At 41.3% G+C, this 22,533-nt stretch overlaps 4 protein-coding genes across 4 annotated transcripts in view; all 4 read right to left on the reverse strand.

The window, feature by feature from the left end:
* LOC135545777 (protocadherin gamma-A11-like) overlaps window positions 1-22,533 on the reverse strand; it is a 236,390-nt gene that overhangs the window by 201,643 nt on the left and 12,214 nt on the right. The gene's annotated exons all lie outside the window — the stretch shown is intronic.
* LOC135545368 (uncharacterized) lies at window positions 324-7,103 on the reverse strand. Its single transcript, XM_064972977.1, has 4 exons — window positions 4,719-7,103; window positions 3,742-3,818; window positions 1,189-3,589; window positions 324-329 (listed from the first exon to the last, which is right to left on the reverse strand). The coding sequence occupies exons 1-4, from the start codon at window positions 7,101-7,103 to the stop codon at window positions 324-326; spliced, it is 4,869 nt and encodes a 1,622-aa protein (XP_064829049.1).
* LOC135545369 (protocadherin gamma-A10-like) lies at window positions 9,591-12,002 on the reverse strand. The gene has a single exon (XM_064972978.1). It carries the CDS (start codon window positions 12,000-12,002, stop codon window positions 9,591-9,593), a length of 2,412 nt encoding a protein of 803 aa, XP_064829050.1.
* Window positions 17,387-21,165, reverse strand: LOC135545370 (protocadherin gamma-A11-like). The gene is made up of 2 exons (XM_064972979.1): window positions 18,766-21,165; window positions 17,387-17,395 (listed from the first exon to the last, which is right to left on the reverse strand). Exons 1-2 carry the CDS (start codon window positions 21,163-21,165, stop codon window positions 17,387-17,389), a joined length of 2,409 nt encoding a protein of 802 aa, XP_064829051.1.

A 22,533-nucleotide genomic window follows, 5' to 3' on the forward strand; every position in this document is an offset into this window, starting at 1 on the left:
TGAGTATACTTCAGATATTATACATATTACCTGACATTCTTTTAAATGTTCCACGAAAAGTCATTCGAGGCCTATAAATAACCTAGGCTGAATTGATTTATAAACTAATAAACTAAATAACCAAAAAGAAGACCAAAAAACGACATTATAAAAATCACAAAAACATTAATTATTGCCAATCATCCTGTGTTGATATGAGTTAAGATCAGGTGGATTAAAGACAGTATACAATAGAACACATGCGAGAGGGGGTGCAGTAGGCTACAATTCAAATATCAAATGTATGCAATTGATGGTGCTGGTCATTCAGCCACAACAACTCATCAGTGCTATAAACAAAAACAGAGTATGGCAAGAAATGAAAGATATGACAGTCAACAACCATTATTAGTAAACCCTACTGGCAGGGAAGGGAATTGTGTGCATTTTCAGCTGCATGGACAGCAACAAGGCGAGGCGCTGCCAGTCAGACATTTAACACCACTTTTTTTTTAAATGTATTTTTACTTAACTAGGCATGTCAGTTAGGAACAAATTTGTATTTTCAATGACGCCCTACCCCTAACCTGAGCGACGCTGGGCCAATCGTGCGCTGCCATATGGGACTCCCAATCACGGCCGGTTGTGATTCAGCCTGGAATCGAACCAGGGTCTGTAGTGACGCCACTAGCACTGAGATGGAGTGTGCCTTAGACCGCTGCACCACTCGGAAGATGCATTCTCTCATCACTGACTGTAAATAGATCTCCATTTTAGGAAAGTATTTATCTCATTCCCAAAACAAGCTAAATATCCCCTCACTCCAACAGAGCCAAATATCAACCCATTCCCTTAAACTCAAAACTCTGCAGAGTATATGTGAAAAATCCAATCACAAACAGTAGGCTACATATCCCACATCACAACCCACACCACATATTGTTAACATCCATGCATTTCTCACCTTAATTTAGGGGGGATTGAAAAAAATCATCCAATGAGTTGCAAAGTACATCACAACTTGACAACAAACAAGTTGCCTAAAGAGTCAAGCTGCATTACACATTCCTGTGTAACCATGGGGAGAATGATTTTCTCCAGGGTATTTTAAAAAGAAAACCCTCTTAGCTGTAATTGGATAAAAATATAGCATATTCCACAACATATCAAAACAAAAGTAGATGATTTTATTTCCAGTAACGGGCCTACCTCTGGGAAGCCATCAGAGATATCAAGTTCTTCGGCAAAGTCTGTTGGAGTTTTTCTCAGAGTCTGGTCCGCAGGCAGTGTGTTGTCACTGTAAGATGTGACGAACTTGAAGTCACTTGTGTGCGAACCCGTCGTCATGAATGCATCATAATTGTAAGTGCTGCGGAGAGTTCCCACACCATCCCCCTCTGCGTAGTTGGGAGGGAGATACGCGCTGGGGATTGCGACCGCTCCGTCAAACAACAGTCTAGGCTTTCTCCTGCGGCAAAACCTCACGGCCAGGATGACAATAATGAAGGTGAGGAAAAATGTGGAGACAGACACCAGCGCGATGATCAGATAAGATGTGAGTTTGGAATTGCTCTCATCATAAGATACATCTTTCAGTTCGGGCACTTCAGCCAAGTTATCTGAAATCACTAGATAAATTGTACAGGTGGCAGAGTGAGAGGGCTGTCCGTTATCTTTCACTGACACAATGAGGTTCTGTTTCATGCTGTGAGATTCAGAAATGTCCCGCTGTGTCCTGATCTCTCCGCTGTGGAGTCCAATAGTGAAAAGTCCCGGATCAGTGGATTTGACTATTTGATAGGACAGCCAGGCGTTCTGGCCGGAGTCTGCATCCACAGCTATCACCTTGGAAACCAGAGAGCCCCCGTGCGCAGCTTTGGGGACCAGCTCGGTCATGAAGGATTTCCCCTCCGGGGCGGGGTATAGTATCTGAGGAGAGTTGTCATTCACATCTGTTATGAACACACTGACCGTGACGTTGCTGCTGAGTGGAGGAGAACCGTTGTCTCTAGCCACCACGTGGACTTTAAAACTCCTGAACTGTTCATAATCAAACGACCTCACAGCGTGGATCACCCCCGTTTCTCCATTAACGGATAAAAACGAGGACACAGGGACACCGTTCACCTCACCAGGTAAGAGGGAATAAATCACTGTTCCGTTCTGTCTCCAGTCTGGGTCCCGTGCAGTAACGGAACACACGGAGGAACCAGGATTGTTATTTTCAGTCACGTGGGCTTTATAGGACTGTTCCTCAAACACAGGTGGGTTGTCGTTGACGTCAGCTACAGATAACTGAACACTTTTAGAGGAGAACAGAGGTGGAGAGCCCTCGTCGGTGGCAGTGATTGTAATGTTGTAATCAGACACTAGTTCCCGGTCCAGTTCACCCATGGTCACCAGAGAATAGTAGTTTTTGATGGATGGCACCAGCTTAAAGGGAAGGTTTTGCTGAATGGAGCAGCGGACCTGTCGGTTATTCTCAGAGTCTCTATCCTGCACGTTAATGATGCCCACCTCTGTACCAGGTGACGCGTTCTCAGGTATGGGGTTAGTCAGAGATTGTAGATAAATCACAGGAGCGTTGTCATTAACATCAGTGATGTCTATTATGACTTTAGTGTCTGAGGAAAGTCCATAACCATCTTTTCCTTCTATGAACATTTCATATTTGGATTCATCTTCGTAATCTAACGCTCCTACTACTGTCATTTCTCCTGTTACGTGATTCAATGTAAACACTTTCCTTGTCTTATCAGACATTCGACTAAATTCATACGTCACTTCTCCATTCATTCCTTCATCTGCATCAGTACTGCTGACAGTAAGAACTAGTGTACCTAAAGGAGAGTTTTCAGGCAGACTGGCTTTATAGACGGCCTGGTTAAACACTGGGGCATTATCGTTAGCATCCAGTACAGTGACGTGTATGACTACAGTACCTGATCTCTGCGGAGTGCCCCCATCTACAGCTGTAAGCAATAATTTCAACTCTTGTTGTTGTTCACGATCTAACTCTTTATCTAAAACCAACTCTCCATATTTACTACCGGCAGCAGTCGTTTGAACACTTAAAGCAAAATGATCATTTCTCTGCAGTGTGTAGCTTTGAACAGCATTCTGTCCTATATCCGCGTCGTGAGCTGCGTTTACACGAAAGCGAGCACCTTTGAATGCGGATTCCGCTATTTCCAGTTTGATTGTATCCTTTGGAAAGATAGGTGTATTGTCGTTGATATCTTGGATTTGAAGTGATATACGATGCAACTCCAGAGGACTCTCTAAGACCAACTCAAACCTAAGAATACAGGACATCTTTTCTCCACATAGCTCCTCTCTGTCAACCCTTTCGGCAACAATAAAATCCCCTGTACTCAGATTAATGTCACAATAACGTTTTCGGTTCCCTTCGGTATCAACTCGGGCATTACGAGCGGACAGTTTGCTCGCCTCCAGCCCGAGATCATTTGCTATATTTCCAATAACAGATCCGCGTTTCATCTCCTCCGGAAAAGAATAGCTCACGTCTCCATAGGCCGAGTGCAGCGGTAGAAGAAAGAAAGCAACGCCGCAGACCAGACCTGTCACCGAGATTCCTTTGTGGCCCATCCTGAGATTAAAAGCGCAGATACACCATATAGCCAAGATACTACACTGTAAACAAATAGTATTCCACGAAAAGATTCAGTGTAATCAAAATGATATCCTCAAAATGTGCACGCTATCTGACCGTGTCCAGTCTTTTCCGCAGCTTAATGGCACCCGAACACCCGAGCCTTGTAACAACAGCAGTGGGTGGAGAACTGGATATATCCAAACACAGCTGGTGAACAGCGACACTGTGAGTACTCAACAGAAATGACACATGTTCACACATCATTCTAAATCCATATTTTAGGAGAATTCGTCATATGAAGTTATAGAAGTAGGATGATTTATTGACTACTATTTGAAATCATTTTCACCCTATTGGAAAACACAGGAAACGACAGTAGCTCACATAAACCCCACACACCATAAATTATGACATGAAAACCATCCTCATACTACATGAGTTAATACCTTACAAAGGGAACCAATTTGCGTGAAAATATCGGCCTACATTGCAAATGTCTGATTTTAGTGTTGATCTATGAGTCAGCACACTTATCAATGCAATACACAAAAACAGAAAGTATGGTAATCAATGCAAGTGATGACAGTCCAAAAGTGATGAATAAACTCTGCCTACTGCCTTCAAATTGGAATTTAGAAATTTCAGCACCATCGATAGTGACCTCGCGACGATTCCCGATGCACTTCAAATACTCTCACACCGCTCCTCTGATAACCAAATAGCTCTCCGTAGACAGTATTTCTCTTGTAAATTAAAAACCAATACCAAACAAGCTTTCATTCCTACAGTGATAAATTCATGACATCGAACCATTGTCTGTAATCTCAAAACTGTGCAGCCAGCGTGAATGTGAACATTCACATCAATCAATCACAAACAGTAAATAGCCCATCACAAATAAATCCCTATCATTATATCATCACGAGACTTCTCACAAAACTGTCAGGGGATTCAAATAATCATCCAAAACCTTACACTGGAGACCTACTCACGTGGACCCGTGGAAATAGGTCATTTCTCCAGGGAAAATATAATATTTGTTTTAGCTATATAAAAAAATATCTAGTCCCTATTCCATAATGTATTCAAATCTAGGTTATTTTTATTAACAGTAAAGCCATACCTCTGGGGACCCTTCAGAATCGTCAAGATCTTCAGCAAAGTCATTTGGAGTTTTTCTCAGAGTCTGGTCTGCAGGCAGCGTGTTGTCATTGTAAGATGTGAGGAACTTGAAGTCACTTGTTCGCGAACCCGTCGTCAGGTATGCGTCATAATTGTAAGTACTTCGGAGAGTTCCTGCGCCATCCACCTCTGCGTAGTTGGGAGGGAGATACGCGCTGGGGATGGCGACCGCTCCGTCAAACAACAGTCTGGGCTTTCTCCTGCGGCAAAACCTCACCGCCAGGATGACAATGATGAAGGTGAGGAAAAAAGTGGAGACGGACACCAGCGCGATGATCAGATAAGAGGTGAGTTTGGAATTGCTCTCATCATACGAGACATCTTTCAGTTCTGGCACCTCAGCCAAGTTATCAGAAATCACTAAATACATGGTACAGGTGGCAGAGAGAGAGGGCTGTCCGTTATCTTTCACTGACAAAATGAGGTTATGTTTCATGCTGTCAGATTCAGAAATGTCCCGCTGTGTCCTGATCTCTCCACTGTGGAGACCAATAGTGAAAAGTCCCAAATCAGTGGATTTGACGATATGATAAGAAAGCAAGGCGTTCTGGCCTGAGTCTGCGTCCACCGCTATCACCTTGGAAACCAGAGAGCCCCCGTGCGCAGCTTTTGGGACCAGCTCGGTCATGAAGGAGTTCCCTTCCGGGGCGGGGTATAGTATCTGAGGAGAGTTGTCATTCACATCTGTTATGAACACACTGACCGTGACGTTGCTGCTAAGTGGAGGAGAACCGTTGTCTCTGGCCACCACGTGGACTTTAAAACTCCTGAACTGTTCATAATCAAACGACCTCACAGCGTGGATCACCCCCGTGTCTCCGTTAACGGCTAAAAACGAGGACACAGGAACACCATTCACCTCACCAGGTAAGAGAGAATAAATCACTGTTCCGTTCTGTCTCCAGTCTGGGTCACGTGCAGTAACGGAACACACGGAGGAACCGGGTTTGTTATTTTCAGTCATTTGGGCTTTATAGGACTGTTCCTCAAACACAGGTGGGTTGTCGTTGACGTCAGCTACAGATAACTGAACACTTTTAGAGGAGGACAGAGGTGGAGAGCCCTCGTCGGTGGCAGTGATTGTAATATTGTAATCAGACACTAGTTCTCGGTCCAGTTCACCCGTGGTCACCAGAGAATAGTAGTTTTTGATGGATGGCACCAGCTTAAAGGGAAGGTTTTGCTGAATGGAGCAGCGGACCTGTCGGTTATTCTCAGAGTCTCTATCCTGCACGTTAATGATGCCCACCTCTGTACCAGGAGACACGTTCTCAGGTATGGGGTTAGTCAGAGATTGTAGATAAATCACAGGAGCGTTGTCATTAACATCAGTGATTTCTATTATAACTTTGGCATATGATGCTAAACCTAAACCATCTTTCGCTTTGATACGCAATTCAAATGACGAAACCGCTTCAAAATCAATTGTGCCTATTACACCAATTTCTCCTGTTTTACGGTCGATAGAAAATATTTTCTTTACTTCTTCTGAAACACGGCCAAAGTCATACGTGACCTCCCCATTCACTCCCTCGTCTGCATCGGTAGCCTTCACTGTAATTACTGCAGTATTTAAATGAGAGTTTTCAGGCAGGCTGGTTTTATAGATGGCCTGGCTAAACACTGGTGCGTTATCGTTAGCATCTAGTACAGTGACGTGTATGACTACAGTACCTGATTTCTGCGGAGTGCCCCCATCTACAGCTGTAAGCAACAGCTTCATATCATATCGTTGTTCACGATCAAGCTCTTTATCTAGAACAAGCTGGACAGTATTACTATCTACAGCCAATACAAAATTCTCATTTCGTTCTAGTGTGTATTTTTGGACAGAGTTCTGTCCTATGTCCGCATCATGAGCTTCCTCTAATGGGAAACGAGTGCCTTTAGCTGCCGATTCTCCTATTTCCATATGTATCATATCCTCGTTAAAAAGTGGTCCGTTATCGTTAATATCTTGGATGTGGAGGTTGATACGATGAAGCTCCAAAGGATTCTCTAATACAAGTTCCTGTTTTAAAACGCATGAAGACTTTTCGCCACAAAGCCCCTCTCTGTCAATCCTCTCGGCAACAATCAAATCCCCGGTACTCAAATTAACGTCACAGTACCGATTGTCGTTCCCTTCGGTGTCAGTACGGGCCTTACGAATAGAAAGTCTCCTCGCCTGCAGCCCGAGATCCTTGGCTATATTTCCAATAACTGAACCGCGTTTCATCTCCTCCGGAAAAGAATAGCTCACGTCTCCATAGGTGGAGTGCAGCAGTAAAAGAAAGAAAGAAATGCCGCAGACCAGGCCTGTCACCGAGATTCCTTTGTGTCCCATCCTGAGATTAAAACGTCGAACAACTTGGTTAGATTTTGAAATGGAAACAAACAGTATTCCACAATAAAATATGTCGCTTGATGAAACTAGTCAGAACACAATGTGCACGTCTCCAATCTTTTCTCCAGCTCAGTGGCACCGGAGCACCCGAGCGTTGTGACAACACCAGTTGGTGGGGAACTGGGTTTATCCAAGCATAGCTGGAGAACAGCGACACTATGAGAATATCTTTAGAAATTTCACAAAGCAACGATTTTTCTAAATATTTCATAAAAAGTTAAGTATGCTTATAAGTAAGCTGCTTTATAACTATGGGGAATAACTTTTACCTCCAGTGTCTTGAAATCAGCATAACCAACTAGACAGATAGTAACGGGCATTATATTAAATCACAACAGATAAATAATTGTATGAAAACCGTCTACATACTCCATTGAAAGAGATAGTTTAGGACTACATATCTGGTTCGAATTCCGAGCTACTTGGTGAAAATGTGTCAATTAGCCCCGAGCAAAGCCCCGGTAGCTCTGGATAAGAGCGTGACAAGACAGTCAAACTGTAGGCGGGCTTCCATCGACCCAGGTTAATTCGACAAAAGCATTGTCACAAAACAATTAATTGCAACACATGTAATGGAAACTGCAGCCATAGGATACATTTTCTAAAGATAAAACCTGGTCTCAGAGCATTTTCAATGATTCTTTACGTAAATCCAAGACACTCCATTTAGCATGATATGTTACGTTTCAAATTGTATGTATTAAGGGTAGGGTTAGGTGAAGGGTTAGCTAACATGCTAAGTAGTTGCAAAGTAGCTTAAAAGCAGTAAGTAGTTGAAAAGTTGCTAATTAGTTATCATGCAAAATAAGTCCATGATGAGATTGAAACTCGCAACCTTTGGGTTGCTGGAAGTTTGCGTTATACGCGCACACATGAGTTGCTGGACGTTTGAGTTATACGCCCACCAATCCACCACGACCAACCACTCTACTTTCGTTTTTGGCTTAAGTAACCGTCTGTCTTATGTAACAATACTAAACATATTATACATACTAAATGAAAAGTCTAGGATTTACGTACAGAATAATAGGAAATTATCTGAGACCAGGTTGAAAAATTGACAACACTTTTATCCATTTAACGGGTGGATTTTTCATTTTTTCAAACTTTCTTGATTTTGACAAATGATGATGGAAAGAAACAACAAAATGATTGATAAATACTTTTGAAGGTTCGTGGGGCACGTGATGTCATTACGTAACTTAAGCTCCACTCCAAATTTAATTCTAAATGCCTGCTGCTTGCAAAATAAAAATGTATACTATAAAAAAGTACGTTTCTTTGCAGGACAAGATTTGTTCTGACTTTGAAGAATGTCCGAATTGCTTCGCATTGCGTTTTTGGTTGGCTGGTAATTTTCACCATAGCATGGACTTTGGCTATACTGTCACATGACAAGTATTATAATATGGCAAATGTTTATCAACGATTGCATTCTATCTACGCTGGCTTTCGCAGGCTACCTGAGAAATGAAACAGTTGGGTGGAAGCGCATACAGACTCTCGATCATTTGTTAATGAGCAATTTCTCTAAATGTGTAATGGAAACACTTCAACCACTAGCTCTTTATTCCACGCTGTAGGTTCTTTAGAAAAAGTGTTGTTGTTTTAGGTGTGACGTCATTACGTCCAGCTGTTTTTATCGACACAAGATAGTTCAATAGAAACGCAACATAGCAAGCAGTTGCCGCGTATATTTTCTATGCAAACTTTTTTTAATGTCGACAAAAAAAAATCACTGGGCAAGTTACTGGAAAGAGGTAATGATGAATGAGCGTTAGCCGACAGAGATATTCTGAATTTCAGCACCATGGAGAGCTACACTGCAATAAGCTCTCCACAGACTGTATTAACTCATGTTCGTTTAACCTCAAAACTGTGAAGCATGTAGGCTATGTGAAAACTCCATCTCATACAACAATCACAAACACACCCCATTAAAAAAGGACATTAGCATCTGAAGACTGAGGCTATCAGTTAAATAGCGAGGGGATGGAAATAATCATGAAACAAAATTACATATTTCCTGAAACCTGAAACATGTGTAAACTGACTAAATAGCCCAGCTAGAGAATTGAGTAAGTCCTTGGGACTAGTGAATTCTACAGGGGGGGAAGTGACTGTAAAAAAAGATTTAGATGAAATCTAAAAGAAGTATATAGCCTCTATGCCATCATGCCATCATCATCATATTAGGGGCGGCAGGGTAGCCTAGTAGTTAGAGCATTGGACGAGTAACCGAAAGGTTGCAAGTTCAAACCCCCGAGCTGACAAGGTACAAATCTGTCGTTCTGCCCCTGAACAGGCAGTTAACCCACTGTTCCTAGGCCGTCATTGAAAATAAGAATTTGTTCTTAACTGACTTGCCTAGTAAAATAAAGGTAAAATAAAAAATAAAATAAAATAAATGAAGATCTTAAAGCAAATCTAGATGATATATATTTGCAGGCCTACCTCTGGGGACACATCAGAGTCATCAAGAGCCTCAGCAAAGTCAATGGGAGTTTTTCTCAGAGTCTGGTCCGCGTGCAGTGTGTTGTCATTGTAAGATGTGACGAACTTGAAGTCACTTGTGTGCGAGCCTGTCGTCAGGTATGCGTCATAATTGTAAGTGCTGCGGAGAGTTCCTGCGCCATCCACCTCTGCGTAGTTGGGAGGGAGATACGCGCTGGGGATGGCAACTGCTCCATCAAACACCAGTCTGGGCTTTCTCCTGCGGCAAAACCTCACCGCCAGGATGACAATAATGAAGGTGAAGAAAAAGGTGGAAACAGACACCAGCGCGATAATCAGATAAGAGGTGAGTTTGGAAATGTTCTCATCATAAGAGACATCTTTCAGTTCTGGCACTTCAGCCAAGTTATCAGAAATCACTAAATACATGGTACAGGTGGCAGAGAGAGAGGGCTGTCCGTTATCTTTCACTGACACAATGAGGTTCTGTTTCATGCTGTCAGATTCAGAAATGTCCCGCTGTGTCCTGATCTCTCCACTGTGGAGACCAATAGTGAAAAGTCCCGGATCAGTGGATTTGAATATTTGATAGGACAGCCAGGCGTTCTGGCCAGAGTCCGCGTCCACCGCTATCACCTTGGAAATCAGGGAGCCTCCGTGCGCAGCTTTGGGTACAAGCTCGGTCATGAAGGATTTCCCCTCCGGGGCGGGGTATAGTATCTGAGGAGAGTTGTCATTCACATCTGTTATGAACACACTGACCGTGACGTTGCTGCTGAGTGGAGGAGAACCGTTGTCTCTGGCCACCACGTGGACTTTAAAACTCCTGAACTGTTCATAATCAAACGACCTCACAGCGTGGATCACCCCTGTGTCTCCATTAACGGATAAAAACGAGGACACAGGGACACCGTTCACTTCACCGAGTAAAAGAGAATAAATCACTGTTCCGTTCTGTCTCCAGTCTGGGTCCCGTGCAGTAACGGAACACACGGAGGAACCAGGATTGTTATTTTCAGTCACGTGGGCTTTATAGGACTGTTCCTCAAACACAGGTGGGTTGTCGTTGACGTCAGCTACAGATAACTGAACACTTTTAGAGGAGGACAGAGGTGGAGAGCCCTCATCGGTGGCAGTGATTGTAATATTGTAATCAGACACTAGTTCTCGGTCCAGTTCACCCGTGGTCACCAGAGAATAGTAGTTTTTGATGGATGGCACCAGCTTAAAGGGAAGGTCTTGCTGAATGGAGCAGCGGACCTGTCGGTTATTCTCAGAGTCTCTATCCTGCACGTTAATGATGCCCACCTCTGTACCAGGTGACGCGTCCTCAGGTATGGGGTTCGTCAGAGATTGTAGATAAATCACAGGAGTGTTGTCATTAATATCTGTGATGTCTATTATGACTTTAGAATACGATGCTAACCCTAAACCATCCTTAGCTTGAATACGCAATTCAAATGAAGACACCTCTTCATAGTCAATAGATCCAATAACTCTGATTTCACCCATTTTCGAATTGATGAAAAACATGTTCTTATCCTCCTCTGAAATATGGCCGAAGTCATAGGTAACTTCCCCATTCACTCCGTCATCTGCATCTGCAGCACTAACTGTAACCACTACAGTATCTAAAGGAGAGTTTTCAGGCAGACTGGCTTTATAGACGGCCTGGTTAAACACTGGGGCGTTATCGTTAGCATCCAGTACAGTGACGTGTATGACTACGGTACCGGATCTTTGCGGTGTGCCTCCGTCAGATGCAGATAGCAATACTGTTAAATCCCGTTCCTGCTCACGATCAAGCTCTTTGTCCAGGACTAGTTCAATGACATTTGTATCAACACTCAAAATGAAATGACCATTACTTTGTAACGTATAGCTTTGGACTGCATTCTGTGCTACATCTGCATCGTGGGCCTCTTCTAATAAGAAACGGGCTCCTTTAATAGCTGATTCGCTTATCTCTAGTTTTATCAAGTCATCTTTAAATTGCGGTGCGTTATCATTTATATCTTGAACATGAAGACTGATACGGTGAAGCTCCAAAGGATTCTCCAACACAAGTTCCTGTTTTAAAACGCACGAAGCCTTTTTGCCACAAAGCCCCTCTCTGTCAATCCTCTCCGCAACAATCAACTCCCCGGTACTCAGATTAATGTCACAATACCGTTTTCGATTTCCTTCAGTATCAATTCGGGCCTTACGAGCGGACAGTCTGCTCGCCTCCAGCCCGAGATCCTTGGCTATATTTCCAATAACAGATCCTCGTTTCATCTCCTCCGGAAAAGAATAGCTCACGTCTCCATAGGCGGAGTGCAGCGGTAGAAGAAAGAAAGAAAAGCAGAAGACCAGGCCTGTCACCGAGATTCCTTTGTTCAGCATCCTTAGACTTCCAACGACATCCATATATATAGTTAACCAGATCGTTGTAAGGAGAAAGTATTCCACAAAAAGATCATTCACTAGATTATCAAAACAAAATATGTGCGCAGTCTGACCGTTTACCTCTATTATTTTATGTAGTGAAACGAAACCAGAGCTTTGTTAATGACAACAGCAATGGGTGGAGAGCTGTGTCTATTCTACCTCCGCTGGTGAACAGCGACACTATGAGGACCCTTCAGAAATTCCCCATATTTACCCATACACACTGGCATTCGTCTAAATAGGCCTACATTTCAATAAAAGCAGTAAGTTAACTGTATTTGCGTCATCAAACATTGAAAACATGATGTGTGTCCCCAGCATATGGGAAGAAAGAAAAAAGGAAATAAAAAAGGCACAGAAGAAGAAAAAATAACCACTGTTCTCACAACAACTATTCCTACTCATTGTTTTTTTATTATTATTATTATTGGGGGATTTTTTTGTAATTTAGCATTGCAGATAGTGTGGGTTCTATCATTGTAAATCTCCACATCATTTCCAATCCGCCATATATATTTTTCCCCTTCTTTGTTATTTTACGCTAATCCTACCAACCCCAATCCCAAATTGAGAAGAATAATGAGCTAGGGATATGTCAGGTAGGTGAAATAATGACATTACAAAAAGATAGCTATAGGCCAAACTTCTGTCAAAATTGAGGTAAAACGCACATTAAAAGAGTTGCAGTGTAATTTTTTTAAGGCAACTTGCATTCATCAGTAAAATGCGAAAAGTAAGTAGAGCTGGCGAGGAAAGAAAAGTAATAGGCTAGCTCTGCTGTTCAACTAGAATAAAACACGCTAAAGGAAGGAAAGTAATAGGCGAGCCCTGCTGTCAAACTAGAATAAAACACACTAAAGGAAAGTAATAGGCCAGCCCTGCTGTTAAACTAGAATAAAACACGCTAAAGGAAAATAATAGGCTAACTCTGCTGTTAAACTAGAATAAAACACGCTGAAGGAAGGAAAGTAATAGGCTAGCTCTGCTGTTAAACTAGATTAAAACACGCTAAAGGAAGGAAAGTAATAGGCTAGCCCTGCTGTCAAACTAGAATAAAACACGCCAAAGGAAAGTAATAGGCTAGCCCTGCTGTCAAACTAGAATAAAACACGCTACAGGAAAGTAATAGGCTAGCTCTGCTGTCAAACTAGAATAAAACACGCTAAAGGAAAGTAATACGCTAGTCCTGCTGTTAAACTAGAATAAAACACGCTAAAGGAAGGAAAGTAATAGGCTAGCCCTGCTGTCAAACTCAAATAAAACATGCTAAAGGAAAGTAATAGGCTAGCCCTGCTGTCAAACTAGAATAAAACACGCTAAAGGAAAGTAATAGACTAGCTCTGCTGTCAAACTAGAATAAAACACACTAAAGGAAAGTAATAGGCTAGCTCTGCTGTCAAACTAGAATAAAACACGCTAAAGGAAAGTAATAGGCTAGCCCTGCTGTCAAACTAGAATAAAACACGCTAAAGGAAAGTAATAGGCTAGCTCTGCTGTCAAACTAGAATAAAACACACTAAAGGAAAGTAATAGGCTAGCCCTGCTGTCAAACTAGAATAAAACACGCTAAAGGAAAGTAATACGCTGGCCCTGCTGTCAAACTAGAATAAAACACGCTAAAGGAAGGAAAGCAATAGGCTAGCTCTGCTGCTAAACTAGAATAAAACACGCTAAAGGAAAGTAATAGGCTGGCCCTGCTGTCAAACTAGAATAAAACACGCTAAAGGAAAGTAATAGGCTAGCTCTGCTGTCAAACTAGAATAAAACACGCTAAAGGAAAGTAATAGGCTAGCCCTGCTGTCAAACTAGAATAAAACACGCTAAAGGAAAGTAATAGGCTAGCCCTGCTGTCAAACTAGAATAAAACACGCTAAAGGAAGGAAAGTAATAGGCTAGCCCTGCTGTCAAACTAGAATAAAACACGCTAAAGAAAGGAATAAAACACGCTAATGTAATAGGCTAGCCCTGCTGTCAAACTAGAATAGGCTAGCCCTGCTGTCAAACTAGAATAAAACACGCTAAAGGAAGGAAAGTAATAGGCTAGCCCTGCTGTCAAACTAGAATAAAACACGCTAAAGGAAAGTAATAGGCTAGCCCTGCTGTCAAACTAGAATAAAACACGCTAAAGGAAAGTAACAGGCTAGCTCTGCTGTCAAACTAGAATAAAACACGCTAAAGGAAAGTAATAGGCTAGCTCTGCTGTCAAACTAGAATAAAACACGCTAAAGGAAAGTAATAGGCTAGCCCTGCTGTCAAACTAGAATAAAACACGCTAAAGGAAGGAATGTAATAGGCTAGCTCTGCTGTTAAACTAGAATAAAACACGCTAAAGGAAAGTAATAGGCAAGCCCTGCTGTCAAACTAGAATAAAACACGCTAAAGGAAGGAATGTAATAGGCTAGCCCTGCTGTCAAACTAGAATAAAAGGCGCTAATGCCTTTAGAAAATCAACCGGTATTTTCAGAAACACTGCACGGACAGCGGAACTCCATTAATGTGCAGAAAAAGGCTCTAACGCTTCTCATCATTGTCTAAATAGAACAATGTTTGGCTCTTTTGCAATGCCTTCCAACAAGACCTATATCAAACTATTCCAAATAGAATCAGCTATATTTTTTTGGGTGCCGTCTTTCGGGTGGGACACCTAATCATCCCCTGCTTCCAATTGGCTCAGCCCCCCGTAACTATTCTCCAGAATATGTTCTCAGTCAACCTACCTGGTAATATAAAGAAAAAATAAATATGCAACGCGATCTCTGTAACACTAAAACTGTGCAGTATCCCACGAAAAATCCATTTTATTTATCATTCCCAAACCAAATTTAGTCAATCACAAATCGAACAAAATAATATAATTTGCGAATACTGCCTTGAAATTTGTAGGTTTGATTTCAAAGCATGACATAAAACACATTAGTCATATGTGGAGCTAAAATGCATTGGAAAATATGATCACACTGCAGATGAAATTCTAAATATACTAGTCCTGTGGAAATAGTGCTTTCACCATGTATCACAAAAAACACTTTAGATATTGTCAAATCTGTTAAATGTGAAACACCTGCTAGACAGCTTCTAGAGTTATAAGGCTACTAACACAGTTTAAGTCTACTTCTGGGGACCTCGGAGAATTGTGCCCCATCTTGGGATTAAAAGGGTCGAACATCATAAAGCCCTAGATACTGCCGTGTAAACAAATACTATTCAACAAAAGATGCAATTTGATGTAAATCATTTACACAAAATGTGCATGCAGTTAGATGATTGTCTACAGCTAAATGGCACCCAAAAGCAGTGGGTGGAGAACTGGATCTATTCAAACACAGCTGGTGAACAGCGAGACAGTGAGTACACATGCACACGGACATAATTAAATAGGCATAATCAACAGAAATGGGATTTTCTGCATGTTCAGCACCATGGACAGCAACACGTTGAAGCCTCAAGTTGCTCTTCAGTCACCCAAACCACTTATACAAATACAGTATCAATATTTTTTAACCTCTTCCCATGGATAAAAAAAATAGAAATCTAGTAAACAGAGCAAAACTCTTTTACCATCCCATTTCCTGAAACCTCAAAACGGTGCTGCGTGTACGTACGTGATAAAGATGAGCAATACATATTGTATAAAATAAATCATTCAAATACTGACTTATAATATTGTACACAAATAAAAATTTCATACTAATACAATTGCTCAGAGAAAACCATTTTGTATAACAAGTAATACAAAAATCTCAAAACATTAGTTGTAAAAATAATTGGCAGCCCTGTTTTCAATACTTTTTGCAGCCTCCCCTTGCAGTGATAATGGTATCTTAGCCTTTTCTATAAAATAAAAAATATGAGATTTGAGAACACATTGGGAGGAATCTTAGACCATTCCTCTCTACAGAATATTTCAAGATCCTCGATATCCTTAGATCTGCTCTTATAGTACTTTCCTCTTCAATTCAAACCACAGGTTTTCAAAGGGGTTCAAGTCCGAAGACTGAGATGACCATTGCAAAATGTTGACTTTATGGTCAATGAACCATTTCTTTGTGGATTTTGATGTGTGCTTAGGGTCATTGTCTTGCTGGAAGATCCACCTGTGGCCGAGTTTCAGTTTCCTCGCAGAGGCAACCAGGTTTTTGGCTAAAATGTCCTGGTATTTGCTAGATACCTTATAGTAGGTATGAGGGTTTTTTTCTGCATTGCATCCTTCTTTCGAGCCAAACTGGTGTGCGTGGCCAAAGAGCTCTATTTTGCGTCTCTTCTGACCATAGCATCTGGTGCCAATCCAAGTGCCAATGCCATTTAGCAAACTCCACGCTTTTACATTTGTTTATTGCCCTCAATAATGGCTTTCTATGGCAACCCTCCCAAATAGCCAATTGGCATAGAAGTGGCATCTAATTGTAGATTTGGAGGCTTGGTGACCCCAAGATGTGACTTTTCTTTTCCCCCGAACCATCTTCCTCACTGTGCGTGGGGACAAGATACACTTGCATCCTCTTCCAGGCAAGTTTACAACCAATTCAGTTGGTTTTACATTTTTCAATTATAGCCCTAATATGGATAAGTGGTATATTTGGTTTTCCAGTCGTGCTTTTTTTAGACCTAATTACTGATATATGAAAGTCAACAACGATTTGTCTCTTTCTTAATTTGTGAGTTTGTTGCCTTTCCCCCTGGTGATGGATGACAAAGGACTTGACATGTATGTTAACTCATTTTATACCCAAGGAAAACAGGAAGCCATGGAAGGCCACAATACAGTTTATGAAGATGAGATCAACTTTTTTTTAAAGTAGAATGTTAATGCAGATTTAAATTTAGTTTGATTTATTCACGAGAATCATGGCGCTGGCAAAGAACATTGACACCAATCTTTTTGAGATTTAATTTTTTACTTGTTACACACAATCTCTTTCTCTGAGCATTTATAGGAGTATAAATGAATATGATTTTGCACACAATAGCTCTATATTTGTATTATTTATTTCATGCAGACTTCGTTGCTCATCTTTATCAAGGCTGTCAATCATTTTGGAGGTGACTGTAATCACTGTAGGAACAAACTCACTCCTGAGTGGCGCAGCGGTCTAAGGCACTGCATCTCAGTGATGAAGGCGTCACTACAGACCCTGGTTTGTTTCCAGGCTGCATCACAACTGGCCGTGATTGGGAGTCACATAGGGCGGCGCACAATTGGCCCAGCGTCGTCCAGGTTAGGGTTTGGCCGGTGTTGGCCGTCATAGCGAATAAGAATTTGTTCTTAACTGACTTGCCTAGTTAAATAAATAAACTAACACCATCACAACTCAGATTATATATCAACACCTCAATATTTCTCACTTCAACTGCGTGGGTCAAAACAATCATTTAACAGGAGACTTTACAAATGACATCAAACCTGGAGCCTATCAACCTGCATATACACTGTCTAACTTTTCCCTGTAAATGTACAGAATTATATTATCAGCAGAGTTGCCAGGTGAATACTGTAATTGTAAATGTTTTACAGTAAATATTTTAATACTGGGATTAATTAATTAAATTCATTGAGGGGAGGCGGGTTTGTATTTTACAGTATTTTAGTGTAATTCCATGGGATTGGTGGAAGCAGGTTGGCTGCTAGGTAATGCGTTTTCATATTTAGGCATACCAAACAAATATATATGAATAATTGGTGTTTAAAATCACTTGCACTTAACAAAGACTTCCAAATGTTCAGTGACTACAGGGAAAAACAGACCAAGAACAAAACAAATACTCAACCATTAAAGATTAGATGCTTGCTGCCACTCCAATCTGTCCCCTACACATATTGAATATGTGCCTCAAAATATGTTAATGAGCAAGAAACAAACATACCCACTAGAGGTCAAAAGGTTTTTGGCAAGCAAAAAATATGGTAGGGTAATATATTCATATATTCTGTGGGGTGGAAATATAGTACAATGTTAACTTATTTACAGTAATGTACTGTTAAACCAACATTTTATTGGAATTGAGGGATCATCTACCATTTACGCCTAATATCACCCAGAGGGCATCATATTTATGGCTATATACTGTAAACAGGTAATACAGTAAATTGCATAATAGTGTAAAAACAACTATTTTTTACGTGCTGGTTTGGAGAGAGAGAGAGAGAGAGAGAGACAGAGAGAGAGAGAGAGAGAGAGAGAGAGAGAGAGAGAGAGAGAGAGAGAGAGATGGAGTTAACATTGGGATTGGGTACAATCTTAGATCTATGATCAGGGGCAAATCCATTCAGGGTAAGGAATTAATAGTCTGAACCTCATGTGTCTTACACACCGCATGAGGTTAGTGCCTGAAACTGAAAATTGGAATCTACAGTAGGCATCAACTATTACTGTAAAAAGAAAGTGCAGTATAATAGAATCATTTCCACAGGAGACTTCCAATTACAATGAATAAAAGCATTTTGGAGTGAAATCTATAGAATGTAAGCTATTCTGTAAAACACATTTAACAACCATCTGTCTCTTTCTGTTGCAAATACAGACTGACAATGTTGACGAACATTGCAAAATGAATGTATTGCAGTGAAACTTGTGATTTTCTATAGGACAAAGGATTTTGCTGTAATTGACGCTTTAATTGTTTTGCTAAGCATGACACCTCAACATGTATGGAAAAGTATAGCCTTAATTTAATAGAACATAAAAACAATAGTATATTTTTGTTTACAATAAAGTCCTACCTCTGGTGACCCTTCGGAGTCTTCAAAATCTTCAGTAAAGTCATTTGGAGTTTTTCTCAGAGTCTGGTCTGCAGGCAGCGTGTTGTCACTGTAAGATGTAAGGAAGTTGAAGTCACTTGTTCGCGAACCCGTCGTCAGGTATGCATCATAATTGTAAGTGCTGCGGACAGTTCCTGCGCCATCCACCTCTGCGTAGTTGGGAGGGAGATACGCGCTGGGGATGGCGACCGCTCCGTCAAACAACAGTCTGGGCTTTCTCCTGCGGCAAAACCTCACTGACAGGATGACAATGATGAAGGTGAGGAAAAAGGTGGAGACAGACACCAGCGCGATGATCAGATAAGAGGTGAGTTTGGAATTGCTCTCATCATAAGAAATATCTTTCAGTTCTGGTACTTCAGCCAAGTTATCAGAAATCACTAAATACATGGTACAGGTGGCAGAGAGAGAGGGCTGTCCGTTATCTTTCACTGACACAATGAGGTTCTGTTTCATGCTGTCAGATTCAGAAATGTCCCGCTGTGTCCTGATCTCTCCACTGTGGAGACCAATAGTGAAAAGTCCCGGATCAGTGGATTTGACTATATGATAGGACAGCCAGGCGTTCTGGCCAGAGTCCGCGTCCACCGCTATCACCTTGGAAACCAGAGAACCCCCGTGCGCAGCTTTGGGGACCAGCTCGGTCATGAAGGATTTCCCCTCCGGGGCGGGGTATAGTATCTGAGGAGAGTTGTCATTCACATCCGTTATGAACACACTGACAGTGACGTTGCCACTGAGCGGAGGAGATCCGTTGTCTCTGGCCACCACGTGGACTTTAAAACTCCTGAACTGTTCGTAATCAAACGACCTCACAGCGTGGATCACCCCCGTGTCTCCGTTAACGGATAATAACGAGGACACTGGGACACCATTCACATCATCTGGTAAGAGAGAATAAATCACTGTTCCGTTCTGTCTCCAGTCTGGGTCCCGTGCAGTAACGGAACACACGGAGGAACCGGGGTTGTTATTTTCAGTCACGTGGGCTTTATAGGACTGTTCCTCAAACACAGGTGGGTTGTCGTTGACGTCAGCTACAGATAACTGAACACTTTTAGAGGAGGATAGAGGTGGAGATCCCTCGTCGGTGGCAGTGATTGTAATGTTGTAATCAGACACTAGTTCTCGGTCCAGTTCGCCCGTGGTCACCAGAGAATAGTAGTTTTTGATGGATGGCACCAGCTTAAAGGGAAGGTTTTGCTGAATGGAGCAGCGGGCCTGTCGGTTATTCTCAGAGTCTCTATCCTGCACGTTAATGATGCCCACCTCTGTACCAGGAGACACGTTCTCAGGTATTGGGTTAGTCAGAGATTTTAGATATATCACAGGAGCGTTGTCATTAACATCAGTGATTTCTATTATCAATGTAGAGTAAGATGCTAATCCTAAACCGTCCTTTGCGCTGATCTGCATTTCATATGATGACTCCTTTTCATAATCTATTGGACCAACAACTGTAATTTTTCCAGTCTCATGATCAAGAGAAAATACATTGCTATTTTCATCTGAAACGTCATCAAATTCATAAGTAACTTCACCATTCAATCCCTCATCTGCATCCGTAGCACTCACTGTAACCACTACAGTATCTAAAGGAGAGTTTTCAGGCAGACTGGCTTTATAGACGGCCTGGCTAAACACTGGGGCGTTATCGTTAGCATCCAGCACAGTGACGTGTATGACTACAGTACCTGATCTCTGCGGAGAGCCTCCGTCCATCGCTGTCAGTAATATATTGATTTCATGGTGCCCCTCGCGGTCTAGCTCTTTGTCTAACACTAACTCGCTGTATTTGCGTCCACCACTTTTGGCTTTGACATTCAAAATAAAATGTTCATTTCTTTGTAGTGTATAGCTCTGAACCGTATTCTGTCCTATGTCAGCGTCATGGGCCTCATCTAGAGAAAAACGAACACCTTTGTCTGCTGATTCACTAATTTCCATTTTGATAATATCCTTTTTAAATTGTGGGGAATTATCATTTATATCTTGGACATGAAGACTAATACGGTGAAGTTCCAACGGATCTTCAAGCACAAGTTCCTGTTTTAATACGCACGAAGCCTTTTTGCCACAAAGCCCATCTCTGTCAATCCTTTCAGCTATAGTCAAATCTCCCGTACTTATATTAATGTCACAATACCGTTCGTGGTTCCCATCGGTATCAATACGGGCCTTACGAGCGGACAGTCTGCTCGCCACAAGCCCGAGATCTTTGGCTATATTTCCAATAACAGATCCGCGTTTCATCTCCTCCGGAAAAGAATAGCTCACATCTCCATAGGCGGAGTGCAGCGGTAGAAGAAAGAAAGCAACGCTGCAGACCAGACCTGTCACCGAGATTCCTTTGTGCCCCATCCTGGGATTAAAAACGTCAAAACACAATATGGCCTTGATAATACAATGTGAACAAATAGTATTCCACAAAAATATTCAGCTTGATGAAAATAATATCCTCAAAATATTCAAGCAATCTAACCGCGTCCAAAATATTTTCTGCAGAATGACACCCGAGCACCCGAGTCTTGTTACAACACCAGTGGGTGGAGAACTGGATCTATCCAAACACACCTGGTGAACAGCGACACTGTGCGTACTCAACAGAAATTACATTATTTACGTACAGATTTCTTAATGGTTTTCTGGCAGATGGTTATAAATACGCTTAAGTAAGTTTATTTGGTCAATTAACTATTGGAAAACGAAAGAGAAACACAGAAAACGATATGATATTAAACCATACAAACATAAATTATTAAAATCACCCCCACTCTTTTTTCATCAGTTAAGATCAGGTATACTATGAATATAAAATACAACACATCTGCAAGAGAGACCACAAAGCAATATATCCTTGCTGGTCCTCAGCCAGAGCAAACTCATAACTGCTATAGAAAAAAACAGAGCAAGGGAAGGAATAAGAATATGAAGGTCAAACAGCGATCAATAGTAAAGCCTACTGCTTTAAATAGGATTTTAGACACTTCAGCACCATGGACAGTGACAGTGCGAGTTACTCTCGTTGCTCTTCAGACGCTCTCACAACGCTTCTCCCATCACTCTGTTACTAATAAATACAAATGCCCAACTGGCTGGAATCATTTACTTATAGAAGTCAGGGCATTAAAATCACACAGTGAAGTTAAGATAGCCCTTGTTCCAATGTTAAGAACCAACTGTTTGTGTTTTTAACTAGGAGAAACGTCAACATGTGACGATATTTGTACTTATGTATATATTATAGGCAGCCAACTTAGTATTTTTAGTTGCATCATGTATTTGTATTTGTTGGAGGCCCATTAGTAGGTGTATAACAACTTTTTTTTATGCTCAGAATTGACCTTTTATTATTATTATTTGTATTTAATTGTTATCATTATTAGACCGTAGTTGCCATATTATAAGTATTGTTTTTGGGGGTTGTTTCTTTATTTGGACATTGTTTAAACCGAGAAGGTGCATCTCAAGAGATTTCATCCTGTAAAATGTCTAATAAATTATTATCTCTCAAAATACAGTAGTTCTATTTTCGAGCCTCTTTCCAAACAGGTTTTCACTCCTCCAGTGCCAAACACACAATAGCAATTCATTGTCAGTACAACCCTAATCAGAAAACCGAGAAGCGACTGAAGTCTATTATCTGAAAAATCCACCGATTCGATCAATTACAAAAAGAGCATATACGATGTTACAACTCTTTTTTAAATTCTTTTTTACCTTTATTTA

The sequence above is a fragment of the Oncorhynchus masou genome, chromosome 9, assembly GCF_036934945.1.
Source record: "Oncorhynchus masou masou isolate Uvic2021 chromosome 9, UVic_Omas_1.1, whole genome shotgun sequence".
NCBI classification, from domain to species: Eukaryota; Metazoa; Chordata; class Actinopteri; order Salmoniformes; family Salmonidae; genus Oncorhynchus; species Oncorhynchus masou.

What these genes read in the sequence shown, in the direction of transcription:
- LOC135545369 (XM_064972978.1), bottom strand. Translation starts at nt 12,002, where the DNA reads ATGCTGAACAAAGGAATCTCGGTGACAGGCCTGGTCTTCTGCTTTTCT.
- LOC135545370 (XM_064972979.1), bottom strand. Translation starts at nt 21,165, where the DNA reads ATGGGGCACAAAGGAATCTCGGTGACAGGTCTGGTCTGCAGCGTTGCT.
- LOC135545368 (XM_064972977.1), bottom strand. Translation starts at nt 7,103, where the DNA reads ATGGGACACAAAGGAATCTCGGTGACAGGCCTGGTCTGCGGCATTTCT. An exon ending in ATTCTGAAGGGTCCCCAGAG is followed by an intron (nt 3,819 to 4,718) that starts GTATGGCTTTAC and finishes GAGTACTCACAG; the next exon opens with TGTCGCTGTTCACCAGCTGT. An exon ending in TACAAGGCTCGGGTGTTCGG is followed by an intron (nt 3,590 to 3,741) that starts GTGCCATTAAGC and finishes TTTTAATCTCAG; the next exon opens with GATGGGCCACAAAGGAATCT.